The sequence below is a fragment of the Pseudochaenichthys georgianus genome, chromosome 14, assembly GCF_902827115.2.
Source record: "Pseudochaenichthys georgianus chromosome 14, fPseGeo1.2, whole genome shotgun sequence".
Taxonomy (NCBI): domain Eukaryota; kingdom Metazoa; phylum Chordata; class Actinopteri; order Perciformes; family Channichthyidae; genus Pseudochaenichthys; species Pseudochaenichthys georgianus.
In genome coordinates this window covers 29965467-29983718 of record NC_047516.1, presented here as the reverse complement: position 1 = coordinate 29983718, position 18252 = coordinate 29965467, and the positions used below count along the sequence as shown (strand labels likewise).

The window sequence follows — 18252 nt, the reverse complement described above, 5'->3', positions numbered from 1 at the left end:
AGTAGCAGTGAGGAGGGAGTGGGGCAAAAGCACCCAGAGTGTCAGCTTATTTGGGAAATTGTGTATTCAAAAGCAGGGGATGTTCAAGTCAGGTGTACTGGAATGTCCTTACACAATATGTACAGCTCCAAGGTATTTGTTGAAAGGCATGTTAAGCAGGCACCAAATATTTAATACCTCTGGGACCCTTGTTGTGCGTGCCAAAAACATAATGGTCGGGGAAGCCAGCAAGTGTTCATGTCCCTGTCGCTGCACTCATGTTACTCCTTCCCAATAAAGCTGCTGGCAGGTGAATAAATTAAACCCTGGGGTTCATAAACACAGTAGGTTGTACAAGCTATTCGTATATACATAAATAATAACATCATTAGACAGAAGGGCATAACCCAACACTGCCCAGGTCATAAACTGTTGTGTAAGCTACTACTGTTAGCTAAACAATTGCTACAGTGATGTAGTGGACTATCATTTTTTTTTTTATTATGTATGCTCTGTAATAGTGTCACAAAACAAATATTTTAGACACATTTTAAGTCTTCAAGGAAACAGATAATAGTTTAGAAAGCTAAAGTAAAGAAGTACACTAATTTATCATTTTGGGAAATGCGTGTTTGTTTTCTTAACAAGGGTTGGGTGAGAAGAATCATTCTACTCTCATATCTGTAGCTCATTATAAAACAGCCATGATACGCTTAGCTTAGAATAAAGACTATAAACAACGGGAAGCGGCTAGACTTGTTTTGATTAAAGTTGTTTTTTTAAAATGGCTACCAGCACCTCTAAAGCTTGCTATTCAACATGTAATAGGCTCATCTTGTTTGTTTATTCTGTACAAGAGCCAAAGTGTAGAAAGTTGCTTTGCAATTTTCTTTTGTACTGTTTAAAGGTCCCATGTCATGCTTTTCCAGTTATTACCCAGGTTTTTCTGCATGTAAACGGTCTGCAAAGTCAAAAACTCTCAAAGTACACCCTGTAGCGAGTAAAACTCTAACACAGAAAAGACCTGTCTATGCTGCCCCCTATTCTAGTAGACCTCAACAATGGAATTATGATCAGTAGAAATGGCCATGTCATGGGACCTTTAAAGTAGGGTGACCATTTGTATTGGCCTGTCCCCGGTTGAAACTGTCCCCGGAAATGTCCCTGTTTTTTAATATACGTTAAAAACACATAGCAAGGTGAAATAAAACGTTTCATGTCAGGAAACACTGGGTAAACACTACAGACTGTGGTCAAGCCAGCCCCCACTTCGGAAAACACAGTCAAGCCAGCCCGCACGTCCTATGCATTACGGTAAAGGCATGTAAAAACTGCCTTCAAAATAAAAGCGTTTACTCGGTCAATAACAAATATACCTAAAAAACACACCAAACATATTCATATATACTGGAGCTTAAATTAAGAAATATGTACTATATAATGTGATCAATAATAATTTAAAACAAACTACGTATAACTACCACATTATAAATGAGTGAATGTAAAATGTAAGTATACAGTTATGAAGACATATCTGATATTTCCACTGGGTGACTAATTTCAATTGATGTTGACACCATCTCACAACACTCCTAAAATAACATTACTTTCTGAAGCACAATTTAAAATGTATGCTGTTTAAAATCTCAAATTAGATCTATTGTTCATCTATATTTTGATTATTATTTATTGGAAACTGTCCATAATCAAAGAGTCATTCGAAGTCAATGAAATACTTATTTCACTACAGGGTGATAGCAGGACATTCTGATGTAGAGTTTCAAAATAAAAGACCTTTGAAGTCTCATATATGAGCCATCGTCCTTCTGTTTGTATCCAACAGTTAAAATATTCGAATTACATTGAACCAGAATTGTCCCCGTTTTTTCTTTAACAGTGAAGAAAATTGGATATGTTAATGTTATATTGACTGCAAAATTCAAAATGTCGCCGGTTTTAATTTTGAAAATCTGGTCACCTTACTTTAAAGAAGATATGTGGTTTGTCCGTGAGCTTTTACAGGTACCCAAATGTTTGTCTTTTTCATTTGAACAGTGCTGAGCTTACTGATTCTCCCAAATATTGGTCTTCAGGTTAAGCTAGGCTGACTGTCTCCTGACACTAGGTTATTATTTAACGTACAGAGATGAAATGTGTATTTATTATGTGAACATCATTGCAACAAAGAGCACTTCCTAAAATGTGAAACAATTAATAAAAAATGACAATATATTATCTTGGTCAATATTTGCAGAAAGGAGTCCCATAGGGCATGCAACACAGAGGTTGTCTCAAAATAAAAGCCACTAAATTACATTTAATCACAATCACAATATGTAATACATTTGTGAAGTTGAATGAATCTTTGGTTCAGATAATATGGTAAAACTTTGGATTTGACATCTGCTTTAAATATCTATATGATCTGAATTCCACTGCAGTGTTCATGCAGAGCTTAGCTGAGGTGCCAAAAGCCTGGAGCTCTTTCACAGAGCCACAGATAAACAACTGTATCCTCCCTTGAAAGCAGCTGCAGCATAGGGAGCTACAGACTGAAAAAGCTGTGTGTATTTAATAAGACATGAGCTGTCCTGAGTGGGCGGCAACATAAAAACTGTGTTGCATAGCACAACATAAGTGTAAATAGAACCGGCTAGGAAATGACCTGTGCTTCACATAAACACAAGCTCAAAGGAAGCTAAAGACAGTTTTTGTCCATTGATTGGAACACTTTTGAAACGTACAACTTCGAAACAGTGTTTGGAACATTGTGAGCTGTTCCATCCTTCCTTCCTTCAGCCATTTATTGATTTTCTGTCTAGCTGCAGGAATAACAACATGGGTAGAGATCTGAGGGTGAAGGGTAGCATCCCAGTCAATCACACGGCAAGCAAGTGACAGATTATGTCTTACTGTCTGTCAGCGCTTCTCTCTGGGGGAAAAAGCTGGGAAATGATTCAAGGTACAAGCTCTACCCGCATCTCTGTGCCTGTTGGCTGCAGAGGAATGTGTTTTTGTAAGCAGTTTAAAAAAAGCTGCCACCATGGTCATGTAAAGACTCAAATATTGTCTTTAAGCAGAGTGTACAGTGTCTACTGCAGACATGCGTTGTTGCATGATAGGAAATCATTTGTCATGAGTGGCTTGGCACTAAAGGCATAGACATGTCATGGATTGCAGGTTAATCCTCTTATGCATCAAGAGGTGGAGCCTTTTTTGTGACACATTTTCATGTCTGCAGTGAATTGTTATCATGAAGTTGTCTGGTATGCTCTGATGCATCTAAATGCGGCACCCTCAAAACTGTGTTTATGTAAGTGACCCATGGTGCAGATGAGGAGACCTTTGTCTAATGCCAGAGGGGGAGAGAAGCTAGTATCAGTAATAAGAGAGTACCAAGGAGAAAAAAAGAGATCCAGTAACATTAAAAGCAATTTTAGAGAGGGAGAGCAGAGGAGAGGTACAAGGGGATGGAGAGAAAAGGAAAAAAGCGAGGTGTGGGGGGATGGAGGAAGAGAAAGGTTAAGAGGATTGGCAGGTTCCTGCAGTAGTGTTGTTGCTAGGGAACGCCATGTGACCTGTTGCCTGGCAACACTGTCTAACTGAGAGATTGCTGCAGCAGCCGCACCCTCCATCAGCAGGGAGTGGGCGAAGGCAGTTTCCATGGCAACGGGTCATATCTTTAAATGGAAAATGTACATACAGGAAAAAAAGGAAGGAGCAGGGAACGGAAAAGGGAAGCAGACTCTGCAGGGGCAGGTAAAAAAAGGGGATGCAGTAATATTTGAGGAAATAATGGTTCTGGTAGATGTTTCTCATGCAGAATGCATGGGCTAAACCACACATATTTATACAAGCGTTACTGCACACACAGATGTGGGACCCTATGTGCTACAAACCACTAGAGGGATTCTTTTTTAGATGGAATCGTATCTTGGATGAGATAGAAAAAACACAGCCTATTTTAAATGTAGGACATCAAGGTGACACGAAATGAGGCTTCAAACACCCACATATCTAGCAGGTGTCATGGCAACCTCCTCACAAGGAGCTGTGCTGACCTGCTTACCAGCCGTTTCACCATAATCCGTTTCAGGATGCGAATTTGCTCCAAAAGATCGGCTAATATGAAGCTATGGCAGAGTTACAAATAATCCTCCATGTTAGAGAAACAGTAGCAGAGGAAGCAAAGCTCTTGCAGCACGTTATGACTTATTTTCTTTTCTTTTCACACACACAGAGGAATATCTCAGATTAATACCTGGGCCAGGATTCTAATTAACAATGTCAGGGTTTTGGATTCGTCACAGCCGCTGCAGAGAGCCCTGGGATGTCCCGAGTCGCTGAGACAATATTCATTTGATTAGACACTTCACAGCCACTTGACATTTTACCTCTGTTGGTCATAAGGACATGAAATGCTATAGCCTCATCAAGTGCAAATAAACCAAACACTGTACTGCTCTCAAAGTGTACAATTGTCCTCACTGCAGGAACACAGTCATTATAGTGAGGTTTCCAGCTTTACTTCTTTTACTACTAGTACAGTAATTCAAAGGTTCAAAGGGTTTATTGTTGTATGCACAATAGCTACAGCGCAGTCTGGCAATGAAAAAAGTCTCAGGCTCATAATCAGCACAGGTTTAATTATATATACAAACAGGTATTAAAGTTTACAGAGTTTAGCATTTCTATTTCTTCTTAAAACATGAAAGGAAATGATTTATAATATTTATTTTATTGATAAAATGTAACATTTAAATTAACTCAAAAGGCACTATTTAAAAATTACATTTAGTACGTTTCAAAGTCTTCTGCTTTTATTCACTTTAAAAGAACAAAAAACGATGTCAGAATTGGACATTGCAATGAAAACAATATATTACGCAGGCCAAATCTAAAGGCTTCTTGTTACCTTTTTCTATAATGAGTGGTCCACCACAATTAAGGTCCCGTAGCCTGCCTGCAATGGTCTGGCCAATACCAAATAACTTGGATCAAATCAAAATATACCAAGAATGACTAGACGCATAATATTCTATAAAATCTTAAGTGAATATTAATTTGAATCGGAGGATAATCTGGATGTATAGGTGAACCCATCATCACCGTTTGTCTAGCACCTCCATCAGGCTTAGTACATTTTAATCATAGACCCTATATAAGAAGTGGACGTAGTCACTATTATGTCAGCCATTGCTTTTTGGATTACCAATTTCAATACTTGAGTTGGGCCTTCTTGGTTTTAGGCTTGTGTATTTTTCTCTAAATGGCTCTGTTATTTTCTAAGTACACATCAAGCTGTATTAAAGAACAATTGAAGTGAGCGATATTTACGATAAACTTGTCAGGAAAAACAGACATCCGCAGAGGTCTTCCGCTTGATTAAAATGTAATGAGCACATTCAAACTTCCAGGAGGCAGAACCCTTTCCACTGTGTGCACGTATTGACCTTTCTCCTCCATTTGGTGTTTGTATTTACTTTGGGTCTGACATTATTTGCGTGTAATCATATTTGTAAAGCTGTAGGAGAGTTGTGCAACCTGCCCCATTATACTTAAATATAATTAAAAGTCATGTTATGGTAAAAAGGTAGTTTGCAGGCTGCTTTGGATTAGGTGTAATGCTTTGTTTGCAAATTACAGGGTTTTAAACCTGTAAAAATTAAATGAAAATGTCAAAAGAAATATCCTTTGTCTGTCTTTACCTCCATAAATGCAGGTTAAGTCCGTCTAAATAATGTGTTAACAAAATATAACGACTGAAAACACTTTTAAACATTTAAATACACTGTAAAATGTTTGACTGTAAAATTACTGGCTACTATTTGCATGGATTTCACAGTAATTGACTGTGAATATTTCACAGTAATTTACTGTATATATTTTACAGTAAATTAGAATAAAAGTACAACTACATACTGTGACTTTACAGTTGCCATGCCCATGGAATTTCTGTGATATAGCAGTACAGAAATGTGGTATTATGGTACCTTGATGTACATCAATTACAGTAATTACCTCTACTTTCACACTATTACTGTAGAAGTAATGCAACACAGTAGCCAGTAATTTACTGTAAATATACAAATGTAAATAATACAATAATATATTGTAAATCTGACTAGTTCACTGGGATTTTACCATAACTACACAATTCAATCAGCTCAATCAACAAAGAAAATGCCCATTTTAACTTTGTATTACTCCATTGAAGTGCAAAGTACATTTCACAGTGTCTTGGACATGTTGTTACGGCCCCAACCTCTACTCCGCGGTAGTGGCTCGTGCTGAGACCCGCAACATGAAAGAATACACACAATAACCGGTACTTGGTAACGAGCATTTATTGATAATCAGCCGTTTGCTCACACAAGCAAAACGGGAAACAAAAAGAGGTCTGGAGGACTGGCCAAAAGGAACAAACAGAAGGAGGGAACCCGAGCCAGCCACACCACGGACCGTAGGACCCAGAGCTCCCCCCTAACCAGAAATCAATTATAAACCCTATGGGAAACAAAATAAAGCCGCGAAAACTGGACTACCAGGTCCTCCAGGCTAAACATAAACACACCTGCAAAAATATGGCCTACAGCTCAAAATTGTCAAAGAGGTATTCTGAGGACAGTGTCTCCCGGCGTTAGGACAAGCGAGACATCCTTCTCCTCCAGCTTCTCTTTATATATACACGGCTGAGTGGAATTTGGAACACCTGGGCAGAGGCGGAGCCAGGGGAAGACCTGGTGCACCTGCAGCAGGGAGACAGACAGAAAACAAGGAGGGGAGCACGTAACATGTGCAGACATCAACTCAAAGTCAACAAGTTTTCTGAAGAATGTGCTGACATGGGGGTTTAAATTTCCATGCCTCTTTTTGGCTTTCGAGCCCGTCTCAGGGTTAATGCCCAGGAAGCACCTGAAAAAAATAAGCCAAGACAACCATTTCAATTTTACATAGATTTATATGTTGCATTTATATGTGCCCCTTTCAATTTAAGTAAAACCTGCACCAAAGAAAGAAATTAGTATTTAAAGCCAAGCAAGAGTGATGAAAGCAAGAAAATCACTTAATTTGTTGTGGTATCACAGAGGATGGTCTGAATACAGTATTTTACTGTGAAATAATACAGTAACATGTTGTGAAATCCTGGTAATCATTGATCCTGTACATTCACAGTAATTAACTGTGCCTGTATTGATTTCACTGTGAAATTCAAAATGACCGTATTATATTGTGAACATTACAGGTAAAGACTGTAAAGTGGTAAAACAGTAATTTATTGTAAAATATTACAGCTAAATATTGTGAAATCATGGTAATATTTTACAGTGTAGATAACAGGAAATGTCAGTTATATAAAATGGAGGTGCATTGCGTACAGCAAATGTACTCACTGCATTACTGGCTGTATGAGATCTTCCACATTCTGCCTGACAGTATTTTGCACATTTAACTAACCGGCTGTCTTTTCAGGTTATTTTAAGAATGTTGTCCTCCTCCACATGAGAAGCAATCTTCCTGTCTAACCATTGAAAGCCATTGAATCGGACTGATTTAAAAATACCAGATCCTCTTCCTGGGTTTAATACCCAGATTAAAGAGCATACCATCAAATCATAATCCTCTGAAACAGCATTACAGAATTATACTAATGGTAAGATAAAATGATAACATATGACACTGACAAATCATTTAACAAGCTAAATAACTTAGGTCAATGGCAATTTACGATGGCAATGGAAGAGTCTGCCAAGGCACAAGCTGCTTTCAAGTGTTCCTAGAATGGAACCATTTCCAAATGTGGGTAGTTGCCCATCTAACTTTAGTGTGTTCATGACACCACAAAAAAGTTGTTGTTTACTGTTAATAGTTTTCAACATCATCTTGGTACTAAAGATAACATTTGTTGTTGCGACATAAGGGGGCGTTCACTTGAATTTTCTCGGTTGTGGACTTATTTTTCAGATTGGGAAATGTTTCTGTCACCATTTAAAAGTACCACAAACACCCTCTCTGGAATCGTTGAAGCAATTTAAGAAACACAATTCAAGTATTTGCGCCTTGTTCTGGATCTGCTCCAAAATGTAGTTGTTTCTGGACCACCATGTAAAGAGAGCTGGCGGCCCATGTAATGGAGCTATGTCACAATGCGGAGGACCCTTCTGTGTTGGCATGAGACAACCTTTTTAACACAAAGAAACAACATCTGCATTTTCCTCTGCAGTCGAGGCTTGAAGTGATTTATTAGCTATCCCGTTCCTTCACATGCTTATTATTTAATGAAGCTTACAAATGAATACTTCTATTTTTGCAAGAAGAAAACTAATTATGTATGTGTGTTTCTGTTCCTGTCACAATGGTACGTTGCTGCTTTGTTACTTTAAGACACACTATCTGACCACTCCTGCTATATTACAACCTCAATCCTTTACTGTGTTAATATGATGAATTTTCAGTGAGTCATGGCTCAATAAATGTAATAGCCTTATGTGAAAGGTGTAGTAGTTAAACAGGGCATATGGAAATATTGAGCATTGTGGTACTGCCCATTACATCTGCTCTTATTATAGTCCATTTATATATAATTTATTCTCATACTTGAAGAGCTCATTTGTAGGGGCCGGTTCATGGATGCATTTTCAGAATAGTGTACTTCCCAATGGGACTATGGTTTGAAACCATTTCAGCATTCCAGTAGTGTCATAAATAGCCTACAACAAAAAATCAAATAGAATCTTTTGCAAGGGCCGTGTTTGATCTAAATGAAATCCAGAGAGAAAGTAGGTCAGCGCAGAGGGAACTGGTGTGTGCCTGAGAGCACGGTGTCTGCAAAACCCACCCACCCACCCCCATCTTTCTTACTGCCTCTCAAGCGCTCTCTCTCTCTCTCTCTCTCCTCTTATCTCATCTCACATCCTCTTTCCTTTTCATTCCGCTGTCTTTAACCTTTTGACCTTAATATATATGTCTTATTTTCACTTCCCATAGCAATTCCTCTATATATACACAGGTTTTTGTCTTATTATCTTTTCCCCAAATGGCTTCCTTTCTGTCACATCCAAGCTTGAGGACAAAATGTTAGATTTTGAATCCCTGTCTCTGGCCTCCTATGAGAGTAGGATTAGGCTGCTGTCATCAGCCAAATACAAATAACACTGCCACGTCAAACATCCCTGTGGTTTAAAGGTTAGCCCCCTCCAGTGGTCTATCTGTCCTGAAAACATCCACTCCCTGTGGCTAGCGCTCCATTGTCAGGCTACTTCTCTCCACTCTTTTGTGCACCATTTTGATTATTCCTTACATGTCAGATTTGATGAACATCTCAAGGACCAAATCATCAAGTCTTATTAGGAAGCTATGCATGACAAGCAGGACAATTAATTCAATTGAGTAGCAAAGGTGGATTTACCTCTGTGAAGTCACGGTCAGAATGGACTGCCCTGCTTCTGCCACTCACAAGTAATCAAAATATAATTTGTAAAGAGCTACTGTGGAGTTTATACTTCAAGGAATAGTTCTACATTTTTGGAGAAGATTGCTACACCTAGTTTAACCGCCAATTGATGGGCATTATCAATGGATTTCAGACTCATGGGTTTGGGTCAGAAAGGGCCTGCTACTTCAACCAGTAAATATTACAGTCTATTCATACTGTTGATTAACGAGAACAATGAAAACAAAAAGGTGACACCTAACTAAAGCAGCAGATGTCATTATCACTGCAGAGGCAGAAGTCAGCTAATATATGTAGTATAAAAGCTCAAAACTAAAAACACAGGACTAGACCAATGTTAGTGAGATGTGTTGTTGTCTTTATGTTCATGAGAATGTTTCACTTTCATTTAATTTTCACACAAATTACAATATTTTCCTTAACATGTAGCTTTGGTGCTTAAACAAGTTAAAAGTTATTTGTAATTCAGTTATATAGCCCATTTATTTTTTTGGTTTCACTTTTAGAACTAAGTAGGTGCAGTTTTGCCCATGTGATACATTAGAATGGTAGCAACTGTTTCACTTAGCCTAGCATAAAAACTGAAAACTGAGGGATAGCTAGCCTGCCTGTAAGACATAAAAATTGGCCTACCAGCACCTGTAGTGGCCGGAAAGGATCAGACGAGAGGCAGGAGGAGATTTGCAGCCCGACAGGTCTTTTAGTTTTATTACAGTGTCAAATATGATACACCACGGAAACAATACCAAGAGCGAGCGCCTCAATTATATATATATATATATATATATATATATATATATACTGTAGTTACTTTCCCCACCCACCTAGCTTAAGTTATTTAGATAAGTTACAGGATGCCAAGCTTTGTCAAAACAAGAACATCCAAATGAACATAACAACTCTCTTGCCTCCATCTGGTTGGTGTACATTTTCTGTCACAGATCCAATAATTGTTCCTCCTAACTCTCATGTCACTCTGGCCTTTTCTTGTTGGCAACGAGAATATTTTTCGAAGTATTTCACTCAACTAATCCCAACACACTGACTTTGTCCAAGCCGGGAGTACACTTCAAAGAATAAGGATTACACGTCGCACCATTAAATATCAAAATTGAACATTTTGTTTGAACAAGTTTGTTCAACTTGTAATTAAATAATATAAGAATCGATTTCCTAATTTTACTTTCAATAGCTTGTAGACTCAAGAAAGGATTTCATAAATGTAATGAGTAGCTAGACTTGACATCATTATTTTTATTTGTCCTACCTGTGCAGATGGAGATGGTGGTGAACTCTCCCCCCCAGTGGGTGCTGGAGTAGACAGCAACAGCTGGCACTTCAGGTACGGCGCCTCCGGACAGGGCTACTACCCTCCTCAGCCCATGAGGCCCGGAGAGATTCATCCTGAAGCCTTCATCATCCCCGGATCCCCAGCCATAATTTCTATTCGCCAGGACGCCGGCCCCGTGGATGACAAAGGTGACTTCATAAGCTTCGGCAAGAAGGAGGACGCCAAGAAGAAGAAAAAGAAGAAGAAGGACAAGAAAGACAAGAAGGATAAGGGCAAGGATGATGATGATTAGAGGTGAAGGGCTGACTTGAAAACAGAGCTACCAACAAACTACCATCCCAATTACAGAGCCAGAACAAACGCCAAATACATATTGTAGAAACGAGGGAGCCTCCTTGCACCATACTTGCATAGACATTGTACAGTGGCCAAACCCTCATTAGAACAGGCCTGGCTCCCCACGTCATAAGAACAAATGTCTTGGCTCATTTGATCCATAAAGTAGGCCTATAAAAGTCTAAGGTTTATGGTAAACAAATGTTCTTAATGGACAGACTTGATCGAAAGGTTGGACCAAATTCAAACAGAAAGGGTTTTATTGGATTAGATTAGCCTTTCTGTGATTTGCTGCCCCCTGCCCCACTTTATACAATAAAACAAAAACACCCGAAAAGGTGTTCTATTTGTATCTGACCATTGTCAGCTGAGGCTGCCTGTGTTGGCTTCTCTGTCTTTATGCAGCCCCCTTCCTTTTTGGCTAACCTACTTGGAGGTGAAGTGGAAGCCAAACAAAAAAAATGAAACCGAGGCTTTTGTCTTCAGTATTACGGAGGCCTTGTAGAAATTCAGCAAATGCGGTCTTTTGTAAAAAATAATATGAAAATGAAAAAGTAACAGCATACAGTATATGTATCATGAGATTAGCACCTTTAAGAGATTGGGGTGGCTGAGACAAGTAGGACAACACTCTAACAAAGAGCTCTGTTTTTCAATGTAATATAGCACACTGCTGAGGCTGAGGACTTGGACTGGGTTGCACCAACTATGCGCAAATTTGTTCCAAAGTTAGGGTATAAAGTAGTTTCTCCATAACTGCTCGTTAATTTGCTATTAGCAAATTACTCGATTCGATTGTACGATGGGTAGTAAGCGGGCAACTCTACGGCTGTAAATTATAACCGAGATTTCAGATAATTTGCCAATCAGTAATGGCATTACCTCGCAGATGGGTACAGGGTGTATAGTTGACTAGATTGGCATAAAACAAAACAATCGGCAAATAACATCCATATTTGACTTTTAAAGGACAAGACTAGTTTTTGCATGTTGCAGTCGATCTTTTACGTCTCTGACGATTTTTTTAATTTGTTTTTGTGAGCCATTGTCATACTATTGCCACAAAAATAAATGAGCTGAAACCCTGAAACTATTTACCATTAACATATGCATTAAAGTGAACACAGGGTATAGTTTACTGCATTATACAATCTGGCCAGGTCTCAGAAAATTGATTTTAATGGAATGGAATAAAAAAAAAAAAATCTTATTTCAAAAATTGTCATCAGTAATGTGTCATTGTGTAGAAAATGTGCAGAAACATCACTGTTATAGTCCTTAAAAATGGCAAATTGGCATGGAATTACTGAAGAAGAAAGGAACAATGTTAAAAAAAATGGAAAAAAAGTTCTGCTTTACTGTTAGTGAGTGCAATTGTGTGACTTTGTATCATTTGCACCTGCTTACTTGCTTGCTTAACTATTTAGTTGTGACTTAAGGTTAACAGATTTTTGTGGTGCTACCGCTTGTGTTTTAGCAATGCGTGGATCGGGATAAGTGGCTAACTTCGGATAAAACTAGGGAACCTACGTGCAGCTGATGCAACCGGCACCTGACCATGCCTATTTTCTTGGAATATGGCACAGGTCAATGGGGTCATAATCCCACTGTGTATCAGCACACTCAGACTGACATTATTGTACACAAACATAGCCTCTTACTCACACACACACACACACACTCTCTCTTACACACATACAGATATACAGAATACACAAAAATATACGAAAAGAACACTAACGGGAGGCCAATGGCATCCTTAATATTGAGTGTATTATATGGATGGGAAGCAGGATTGTTGCTTGTTGCTTCATTTCTGTTCAAGCCTGTTCTCTCTTCTTCTGTCTTTGAATGTTAAGTAGTTGTTATTCAAGCCCTGTGCCACTGCCTCAACTGCTTCAGTGCTTGGAGCATTTGCTTGCCCGCTGCCTGTTTCCTTGCTCTACTCCCGTTTCTTCGAATCAACATGGTTGGACGATATTTCTCATGGAAGTCATTCTGCTTCAATACCACAGATAGATACATGCACATATAGTACACACACAGACACATCTTTTGTTAGGTTCAACTTCAGCTGAGCTTAGGAACCTTTCAGCCGAAGTGTCTCTGTCATCTCTTGCATAGTGCATTGTTCGAAAATCTGACAAGTTAGTTGAATCTGGGTTGATGCTGTACAGGAAATGTTGAGACAAAATGGAGAAGCAAAATAATAGTCATTGTGCAGCTCCAACGTAGAAGATGAGGAAACTGCAGAAGAGTTAATTGGGCAGGTCATTCCTCTTTCGCATGAGCAGATGCATTGCAGTCATTCTTCTGTCAGCCATTAGTAAGAACTGATAAACGTGGTGTTGACTAAAACCATGTACAAAATACATGCAGCGCAATTCAGCAGCAGTGGAAGGAGGTTGACTTGGAAAGGGGGGAATCCACTTTATTGAAGGTGAAGGACATTTTTAAGACAATAATCTCAGCTAGCAAGACCTTTGAAAGGATACTTTTTGTCTCAATTGCTGCACACAATCGATAGAAATAGTATTGCAAGGACATGCTGTGCAGAAAGAACGTCCAAGTTTCATTGTTGAAGTGTGAACGGTGTAAAAGTGATACGCTTTGTTTGGCCCTGACATTGTGAAACCCAGGTGTGGCATGGTAGCAAACAGTTTTAGATATTGGAACAGCATTACTATGAAGGAAAAGTGTCATAAAACCTCACCTCAGTGTCCCTTTCTTTTAAACATTGTCTTACCACTCACAGTAGGGAAATGTAGGTGCTGCTCGGGCTCAATCCCTCTCATGCACATGTGTTTTCCCCCCCTACCCCGTCCTTCAGGTGTACCTCTGTCAGATCACCAAGTGGCTGTTTGCATGTTATAAGCAAAGGAAACAGATAATATAGAGATACTATATATACATAGATGTGTTTTTCCACTGGGAGATGCGTATCGGAATACATATACCTCTGATACACATTCTCAAATACACACACACTGGAAGACCCACACACATTCATACATTCATACATAGCTATTGCGAACAGTAATTCTGTGGAAAAAACCTAAAAGAATCACATTTTTTATCCTGTTGAAAATGAATTTAATCTTCTAGATATACATAATGCTATTGTGTTATGCTATGAAATGCTTCCCCCTCCCCCATGTGTTTACCCTTATGATTTTCTAAGATCAGAAAATCATTCCTGAAAGTTGTGTTAAACTTTGAAATGATGATCAAACGAACACCAGTGTGAAAGTCATTTACTCATCCTCCATATATATCCCTTGTAAAGAAAACTGTATAAAAAGAAGAAAAAAAAGTCAAAATACATAAAACGTTGTAACAAAAATAAAGTTGATGTATTCTCTGCTTGTGTATAGTGAATGTTCCTCGGTCGCTGGGTGTGGCAGTGAGTGGTGCACGCCAGTCGACTGTGACAGTGCAGATCAGTTCATAACTTTTTTTGTACACCTGCTTTTCATTGTAAAGGTGATAATAGTGAATCTTATTATTTCATCTGGTAATGTGTTTTGTTAATAAGTCACAAATAAAGTTTTTCTTAAATATCTTTCATCTAAGCTGTGTTTTCACTTGTTTTCAACTAACGGTTAGTAACTATATATCATGGAGGTAACTCGTCATGTTTTATTAGTACAGTCCATTAAACTGGAATGAATCAAAGGCAGAGTTTATATAACAGCTTGTCATTCATGTATTTCTTCAGAAGAAACTGGCTCATGCAGTTAATGAAACAAAGATAGATGACAGAATGTAATATGCATGATCCCTTAAGATATTGTAGAGTATTTGTGGGAGTACAAGACACTAACTCACATAGTAAACCATCTGTTTTATATCTTGTCTATCAGATAATGCTAACATCTGACACGTCTTCCTGGAAATCCCTGGCCATAAATTGAAACAGTGCCCTTGCACTATTGCGACATTTCTGAAAACAACAAAAGGACACTTACAAGGCCCCCAACTTCTTAAACTGTGCTAGGTTTTTAATAATGACTGTCAGAAAATACAAACATCTGATTCGTCTTCCTGGAAATCCCTCGCCATAAACTGAAACAGTTCCCTTGCACTGTTGCGAAATTTGTGAAAACAACTTAATCACACTTACAACTTGGAACTACTTAAACTCTGCTAAGTCATGGACATTTGCATTTATTGGCAGGCGTAAAGACTGTTAAACACATTTCAAACCCGTTCATTACACAAATGGGGGGAAAAGGCTATACACTTGATGGAAAACACATGATAACAAGAGAAAGGCTTCATAAGCAGCTGGCCTATGAGAAAATCAATTGAGCAACCATCAATAACAAAATTGGAATAATAAACCCTTTGTGCTTGTAATTCTCAAACTGAGCAAAGGGTCAAAGGGTCAGCAACATAGTATGTGCACAAGTTGGGAGAGATTCTGTGGGCGTTTCTCAATGTTGAGTAAAGCTACTCCAGAGCCACTATTTCAAGCATACTACGTCATCGAGTGCCGCCGAAGGACTGTTCCAATGTCCAGCATACTTGGAATTCTACCAAGGCCGGCGTACTTCGTAGCGAGAAATTTCGAGGCTGCACGTGTAGACTCCACGGTCTTAAAATCCCCACAATGCTTTGCGCACGGACCAATTTCCAAATCTTTGGTGGAAATAGCGCTCCATTTAAGGCGGGCCTCTCATATGACGCACACCTGTTAGCCTGTTCCACAATTCTTTGTTTTCCGAGGCTAAGAAGGATTCTTGCCTCGCTTCTGAAGCAAGTGACTCGGAAAACATGTGCTACCAACAGGGGTGGTTCTATGGGGGGGGGGCAGTGACACTGACTTTGGACCCCCCTGTAGCCCCCCCTGAAAATGAAAAAAAAAGTTTATGATTAAACGATTTCCTGGCTGACGTAATAGGCGGAACTAAAGATATTTTTCTTTCTAGTCTGACCCATTAGAGCAGGGATCTCCAACACGGTTTTTTTTTAACGCAAGCCGTCATCGCTACAGAGGAGCACACAGCCACTGTGAGCGAGCATACCTTTATCTATTTAATATATTTGTAAAGAATTAAGTAATAAATCATTCCAATGTGTACTATAGGACAGTAAAAAAAAAAAATGCATAAATAAAAAGAAAGAAGGCTAACTAGGTAACATAAGATAAGAATAAACAGCTTTAAATGATTTGTTATTGGTTGTGATCATATTCTAAAGATTTTTGGATTATTGAAAAGTATACAGCTCCCTTTCATGAGTGTTGAGAGCTGTATCCATAAATTAATATTGTGTTCAAAGTGCACCAGATTGATGCTTTTGACTTCAACATTTAAAAAAAAACAAATCTTCCCAGGGGTGCATACCCCCGGACCCCCTTAGATGATGTGAGGTCCACCCCCAAATAAAGCAGGTTCAAATAATTAAATGGCATACATTTTCTTTTAGTAAACACTGAAAACGGGTCCCACAGACCCAAACAGTACACAAAGGTTAAAGGTAAGCATATAATAATGTGTAATGAAACAAATACAAATAACTATATTGCATTGTGTTCTTATGCGCAATTACTTCATACTGTCTTTGTCTTTTTCGTCCTGCATTTATTGTGCCCCCCTCAGAAAATAACTGGCTCCAGCCTGGCCCCCCCAGTCAAATTGGTCTAGAACCGCCACTAGCTACCAAGCAAGTGTCCTCGACATTGAGAAACACCCCATCTCTCGAGCAATACTGACACCCACTGATGAGAGTAGGGACTGGCAAGTGACCCACATTGTTTATATTTTATAACATATTCTTTGTGTATAAAAGGAAAAAAACTGAGTAACAATGTTACACAGAAAATCAGCAAATAAATATTTAAATTTTAAATTGTTGATCTTTTAAGATGTATACACAACACATTAATCCCAATGACAATAGCATACCAAAAGGTAACATTCATTTACCTTACCAGTCATATTATCAGTGAATAGATTACTGAAGGGCTCAAAATGTCGAAGAGACACTTCCAACCATGAAGAGACTAAAAATTGCCCACAAATTGACATAAATAGACTACAAAGTGAAATTAAATGACTACAGAGAAACACAAACAACTGCAAAGGGAAGCAAAGTGACTCACAATGACTATAACAAATGTTAAACAACCAAAAAGAAACATTTTAAAGAATATAAAAATTAATAAAAAGACAAAAGGAGGCTAAACATCCATAAAGTTTGTGAATTAAAACAAATCAGACGAAAACTGAAACAAATCTTACATTAACATTGCCATTATTAGTTGTCTGTTTGGTGCCCATCTGCCCCTTAGTGGGCATGTTCTGTAATGCAGGTTTAAATAAATGTAAAATCCTGTCCCTTATTCAGCTTTTAATTTCTAGACTATAGTTATATTCAATTATTTTAAACCTGACAAAAACATTTTTTAAACCCAGCAATGCAAACATGTAATTCTCTGAGCAATGACAATTATGTAAAAACGCACTGTTCAACTCTTTCATGAACGTTCCCCACTGGATTTCTAAACCATGTTATCTAGCAAGCACTAGCTTTTACCAAAAATGAATGTCTTGGAAATACAAAAGAATAGAACATTTCAGCTGTTTCAACACTGATTCAAAGAAAAATATCAATGAACTGTGTGTGATTGTGTATGTGTGTATGTGTGTTTGTGTGTGGCCTTCTCTTTTCCTCTCGTGTTTTCCTGATTGCTGTTAAGTTGATTCACCTGTTCCAAGCTGCACACCTGCAACCCATCCACTCATCAAAGCAGCAGTAACCAAACCCTGGTTCTTCAATCACTGTCTTCCAGATTGTTGATTCAGCTTTAGCAGCCACTTGATACAGTTCTATATCGTATAAGGCTTCGCCCTCTAAGGCTATCGCTATTGGGTAATCCCCTCTGCACGTGTGCAGCACAGACAGACTTATTCCACGCCCACCTATGACCAGTGTTGGGACTAACGCGTTACAAAGTAACGCATTACTGTAACGCCGTTATTTTTGGCAGTAACTAGTACTCTAACGTATTACTTTTTAAATTCAGTAACTCAGTTACCGTTACTACATGGTGCGTTACTCCGTTACTGCGTTAGTTTTTTTATATAGTCAATAGCCAGGTGAACAGAGATGAGAACTGTACTTAAGTACAGTACTTGAGTAAATGTACTTAAATACTTCCTGTGTCACATGCGGAGACGGGCTGTGG

The 18252-nt window shown here is 38.6% G+C and overlaps 1 protein-coding gene across 1 annotated transcript in view; it reads left to right on the top strand.

Annotated features, from left to right (window-relative positions):
- Positions 1 to 14622, top strand: part of LOC117458963 (protocadherin alpha-C2-like) — a 30263-nt gene extending 15641 nt beyond the window's left edge. The window contains exon 4 of the mRNA XM_034099734.2: positions 10709 to 14622. Coding sequence (XP_033955625.1) covers positions 10709 to 11016 — 308 coding nt within the window. The 3' untranslated portion in view covers positions 11017 to 14622. The remainder of the gene's footprint in view (positions 1 to 10708) is intronic.
- Positions 14623 to 18252: the final 3630 nt, after the last annotated feature.